We start from the raw sequence: 6,113 nt of genomic DNA, 5'->3' as shown, positions 1-6,113 counted from the left end.
TCACGGTTTATATTTTATTTATAAACGATCGATAAGTACCGCAATCGGTTTCGTCCGAATAATCCCAACAATCTGCCACGCCGTCACAAATCTTTTGATGTAAGAGTTGCGCCTTTAAAAAGTCGGCGCACGTACAATTCATTTCGTCCTCTGAATTCGAGCATTCACCTAACATGTTACATCTACCGCTAGAAGACAGGCATTTCCCATCTTTGCATTGGAAACCGGAACAATGATCTGAAAAAACGTGTGATATTTCTTGAGAATCTTAAATCACGAATAAAATCGTCAACAACTCGATAATGAAACATTGAGAAATGTAAATAAAGTAATTTAAATTCTTCGATACTCGCACAATTCCAATCCATAAGTTAGTTATACAGGTAAATATTTATGATTAAAAAAAAGATATGAATATGTTTGGGATTAAAAATATTAAAAACTAGAGTTCAATTTGTAAATTAAGCGAAGAAAAAGAATTGTAAATACAAGATATAAATTGACGCAATATTAATCATTAACATATTGGATATTAAAAGAAACTGGTATTATAAATGTATATTAGAATTAATTTCGAATGTTTATTTCATCTTATATATTCACCGTAATTATCATTATCGATTGACATTTTTTCCTTGAAATTAATTCCATTCGTGTTTAATTGATGATAAATAATTAATCATCAACGAAACGTCCAACGTTATTAATGATAAATCAGAAAAATCAGAAAATAAAATTACCAGCTTCTAAATTTTCTTCGGTACTGGAAATCATTTTATCGGTACGATCCTCCATTTTATTCAAGATTTTCGTTAATATTTCGACACCATCACGAGTCATCGTAAATCCCGCGCTAGAATTCATCAAAGTTTCGTTCCCTGTCGCGATATCTGCGATCTGTTTCAACTTCTCGAAATCGGGCAATGGCCGATGATCTTCCTGCTCGATATTCGAGACATTCCCATGAGATTTGGAATTATCTTTCCCCTTTACAGGCTCATTTTCCGCTCCAATCTCCGCGAATTGCTTCAATCTCTCCAAAAGAGATCTATTCTCTTCGATCGTTGATATTTTTCTATCCGACGTTAAAGATGGCGTCTTGTTCGAAACTCTATCTCCGAACGATCGATTTTCTTCCTTACTGTTCTTCTCCAATACGGAGAATTGTTCAGGCACTGATATCTGAGAAGATGACACTTGTTCTCCATGCGATTCCGAATGTATAACTGGAAGGGAGGTCGAGTTGGTAACGACGAATTTCAATACGATAGGGTTTCCTTTAAAATTCGAGGACACTTTGGTGCTGATCGATGTCACCACTTCCACGATTTGTTCTATCTTAGGATGTTCCTTATTCGAGTCTTTCCCCTCGTTGTTCGTCGTTGATTGAAAGGCGATGGTGTCTCGACCGTTGGACGAATTGCGTTTCGTCGTGTTCCTGTCACGGCTAGGTGCGCGAAACAATCGGTCCAGAAGTTCAGAATCGTCTGAAATGGTGTAATCGATCTTAGGTCTTGGCCTTACGGGCCTGCCGATTCCTGTGTTGCTCTTGGCAGGCGCAAGAGTAACTAAATTCTCCACCACGTAAGCTTTCAAAGTGTCGTTATAAATCTTTTTTCGTGTCTCGAGGGAATTGTAGGGTCGATTCACGGTTCCATTGAAAAATCCTTCCTTTTTCGTCGATGATTTGTCCTTGGAGGAATCGTCCTCTTCGTCCTCCCCTGGCGTGTGCTTCAACGTGTCGATCTCGATGAAGGTGGAATTCCTCGAAATGTTGGACGTTAATCTCTCTTTATTTCCTTCGTTTCTTACGACTAATTTATCAACGTTATTGTACAACGGATGTATCATCTCCGAATAAACTTCCGTGGTGCTTAACTTGAGAAACTTTTCATCGTCTATTATACTCTCCGTATTTAATTCGATTGGACGCGTTCCTCTGTGTTCCTCGATCCTCGAATTCTTCGTAGAAACCATTTCAGAATCGTTGCTCGTCTTCTTGAAAGTTTCCAATTCTATGATTTCCTTCAAATTTTCTGGAAGAATCTTAATCGCCTCCTTGTTATTTCCTTTACTTGAGTTTACGCTTAATTGGCTAGCCTCGGTGAATCTCTCTTGATTTATTATGCTATCCGTCACAGTGTTTATTTCTTGCTTTAACGATCCCTCTTCGTCTCTCTTACTGTAATCAACGACAGATGTAATTTTGTCCACTGGTATCGTGTGCCTGAATGGTTTCAGAGTGCCGGAACTCTCGATTAAACTCGGTCTCATCCCACCTCCGTTCAAATCGGGAGTCTTGTAGCTCGTATATATCGGCTCCTGCCCATTTTTGTCAACTTTTCTATCCTTCAAAGCGTTATTCTGCTGTTTGTCCATGGCCTGGACCTCCGTATACCGATTTCTCGGTTCCAATTCAACGTCCACATCCGGAACCGGCTCCGCAACCCCCACACCCGACACTTTCGTCGTCGATTCCTCGTAATCGAATTGAACCGGCCATTTTTGAGTACTGGAAATGACCGAAAGTAAAAGATTATCCGAGCTTTCTTTATCCTTCTCGGTACTTTGATCCATCTTCTTTTTATTCGTCTTAATAGAATCGTTAGGCTCCTTAACACCGTCATCTTGCTTAATGGATTCTTCGTATCTAGTATCTGCGATTAATGAGCCAGCAACTCTCCAACCGGTTTCATTTTCATTCGTGGACGGGTGAGGTTTCGTGGAAGAAAATTCCAAAGGTTGAGAAGAAGAAAATCCAAAAGGTTTGGAGGACGTTCGAAGTTTGACGTCGTAAGTTTCGGATGGCAATTGGCCGGAAACCTCTATATCCGGCCTCTTGTCGTCCAATTCGATTGGCGACGATTCCGTGAACATCTGTCCATCCTCTAACAATCCTGGAATTTTGTTCTTAAATTTTCCATTCACTCTGAAATTCACCATTTCCTGAGGAACGATCCTGTCTCGTGGAAAATCGGTGTCTCTGATGTCGAATGTGCTCATCCCGGGAACGTCCGCGTACGAATTTAACATTCCCAATGGTTCGGAAGGTTTGGTCGGTATTTCAGGGATTTCCCCTTGGACACTGTACTGGGGTGTCATCTTCATGGACGTGTCGGAAACCACGTCTCCGACATTGGCGTTAGTATAATTTACCTTGTAATTCGTTTCAGTTTTGTAATTTGTCTTTTCAACGTTGTCCGGCAATAATTTTAACTCCGTATTGATATATCCAGGTATGATAGGTTTCCACGGCGAAGTTTCGAAATCAGGATTGCGAAAATCTTTGAAGACGTCTTGGTCTTCCGTCTTGATCGTGGAAGCAGTGGTGGACGTGGTGATTTTCTTAGAAGATTGTGAATGAACGTTGCTAAACGATTCATCGTGCACGGTATAATTAAGTTTTTCGTTCATTTTGTTGGTCACAGTTTGCGTCACGGTTTGACTCGTTTCAGTGCTATTTTTCATGATGATCGATTTGTTCGTACTTTGTTCCTGAGTAGGTAATAATGATACTTTGGTATTATTCTTCGTATCGGATTGAGCTTTCGCAGTTTCTTGAGTGGAATTCGTTTTGTTCGTGACGTTCACTTTTTCGGCTTTGTAGGTTCCTTGGATGGTTGGTATGTTGGTAAAATCGATGTCAGGCTCGATGGACTCGATCTTGGTCGGTTTAGATTTTGGTTTCGAGCTGGTGATCAACGAACTGTTCCTGTTTGGTCGAAGAAGACCGTTCTTTGTGATCATCGCGCTCTTTTGTTGAGTTTGCTTCTGATTTCCTGGCACTTCTTGGTTTATTCCTGGAAATAATTGGAAATTAATTATAAATTAATAATTAATTGGAGAATAATTGTAGATTATATGTGGATATATATTATTTTTTTGGCGGGCATCGATTTGATTTTCAAGCAATAACTTTTAATTTAAAATTTTCATTTAATCTATCAGAGAATATGATTTTTGTTAAAAAAAAAATTATGCTCACTTTTTATTGATATACTAGTGAGATCCAGTTCCATGTCCTTGAATAAAGAGGATGATGAATACGTCTCTTTCACGATAATGTCTTCGATCGTATCCTCGATATTCGTGATCGATCGTGGTATTTTTCTTCTATTTAAATATATCCTGAAGAATACCTTTAATATACCGTTTTCAAATTTGTCTATGATCGTTTGCTTGTAAGCGGTGCCCAACACGCTTCTTCTAAATAACAGTTCGAACTGGAAATATATCAATTAATTTGTTAATCAATTTATTAATTAATTTTTAAATCGAAAAAAAACGTATATTAAATAATTTGTCACTGTGCTTTGTTTATTATTCCGTTTATTTTTTTTATTCCAATTTTATTATTTCTATTTTAAATTTTTAAATTATTATAGTAATCAATATACTTACTATATTTTTGTATTTGCGTTCCTTTTCGCGGAATACCATACTAGTATTTAATTTCAACATTGGATTATACTTTTCACCCTTAGCCACCCTGAAACTGCAGGAGAATCCAACGATCGCTGAAAATTATTTCAATTAATATTATTGATATTCAAAAATCTATTTTATTATTTAAAATTTTGTAATAAATTTATGTTTAATGATAATATAATTTATATTTATGTAAAATCTCAGTTCCTGTTTTAAGTTTCTGCGAAACTTTATTGTAGATAAAAAAAAAATTAATTACAAGTAAGTTTGTAAATGCTTCATTAAAAAATTATAACAAAAATACGAAATGATTGATTTTTTATTACGTTTAGTAAAAGATATATGTTATTGATTTATTGATAAAACTTAAGAAATTAATCATTTACGAATTTTTTTTTATATTTATTATTTTCTAAGATGAATAAAAAGTGAATTTTTAATCGAAACTAAAGAGATATTGTAAGGAAATCTATACATAAGCAATAAATTTTTTTGGAATATATTTGCATAAAATATAAGTAAATAAAAGATAAAAAATATAAAAAAATTTGTTGAAAAATTATGTAAATAATGTAGCTTATATTATTCACTAATAATGTTAAACTAATGATTTACTTTTATTCAACAAAAAATAACCTATTGTCATTTCGTATTTTTGTTATATAAATTTTTAATGAAACATATAAATGTATATATAATATTTTTTTTTCTCCTATTTTTACAGAATATATTGTATAAAGTTTTTGTATGTTCTAATATACTATAAATCTTATTAATTCTGTAAATAGAATATCTTATAAATAATATAAAATACAATTTTAGATATAATTGTAATTAAATATTCAAAATTTATATTTCATTATACAATATATTGCATTTTATTTAAATTTAAAATAATAAAATGTAATGCTTACCATTTTTTGAATCTGTTCGAAGAGCTGAAACAAAATTCATCTTTTCTTTAGAAATATATTTTAATCTATTTAATTATTTCTTATATATTATAAAATATTTATTGTTAAAATATAAGTTATGAACGTACCTCCCATCCATAATGCAAGTCCTGCAATTGCAAAGACCGCGATTAATACTAGCATAGCGGAGATAATTAACATTGCGCTGCCGACTTTCCACGTTGTATTCCCTCTTTGTTTTTTTATTTGTTGTGGCGAAATCCTGGACCATGTCGTCGATCGTTGTGGTAAATAATAATCGTTCTATAAATGATAGAAAAGAAAAAAAAATTAACGAAAGCTATATTTATTCATCAATAAAGAAAATTTTATTCTACGATTGTAAGTTCGATTGATCTTCGATTCCAAAAATTTTCATAGGATAATTATTATTATTCTATTCGCTTTGATCGATAAAAAATAAATTTGATATTTTTATTCCTTATTGTTTTCCAAATTTTTGGACGATGAATTATATTTTTCAATTTATATTTATTACATGAATTTATTCTAGTCTTGCAACAATCTTTGCAGCAATGTTCGTGACGTAAATTATAATGTTTCGCGTTACTATAAGTTTAATTTATATTTAATTAAGTGAAAAAATTATGATGAAAATGCTATCTTCATTACTTATGTATATTCTTTTGAATCGAGCATATATTTATTGTTCGATAATCATCTTTATTCAACGATTCAATAATCGGAATGCGTAATAAATTTAATCAGGTG

The 6,113-nt window shown here is 33.5% G+C and overlaps 1 protein-coding gene across 2 annotated transcripts in view; it reads right to left on the bottom strand.

Moving 5' to 3' along the window:
- Window positions 1-6,113, bottom strand: part of LOC102677713 — a 51,571-nt gene that overhangs the window by 3,647 nt on the left and 41,811 nt on the right. Inside the window, exons 2-7 of one of the 2 annotated variants that reach the window (XM_006618520.2) lie at window positions 5,471-5,645; window positions 5,343-5,366; window positions 4,402-4,517; window positions 3,986-4,223; window positions 741-3,800; window positions 40-237 (exon numbers count right to left, since the gene is read on the bottom strand). In XM_006618520.2, the coding sequence (XP_006618583.1) occupies window positions 40-237; window positions 741-3,800; window positions 3,986-4,223; window positions 4,402-4,517; window positions 5,343-5,366; window positions 5,471-5,645 (3,811 nt within the window). Of the gene's footprint in view, window positions 1-39; window positions 238-740; window positions 3,827-3,863; window positions 4,322-4,401; window positions 4,518-5,342; window positions 5,367-5,470; window positions 5,646-6,113 lie in introns of those variants that run through there. The other variant, XM_006618521.2, reaches the window with a different exon arrangement.

The sequence above is a fragment of the Apis dorsata genome, unplaced genomic scaffold (assembly GCF_000469605.1).
Source record: "Apis dorsata unplaced genomic scaffold, Apis dorsata 1.3 scaffold_359, whole genome shotgun sequence".
Classification (NCBI taxonomy): Eukaryota; Metazoa; Arthropoda; class Insecta; order Hymenoptera; family Apidae; genus Apis; species Apis dorsata.
The sequence above is the reverse complement of the archived record's forward strand: the minus strand, read 5'-3'. Positions and strand labels throughout refer to the sequence as shown.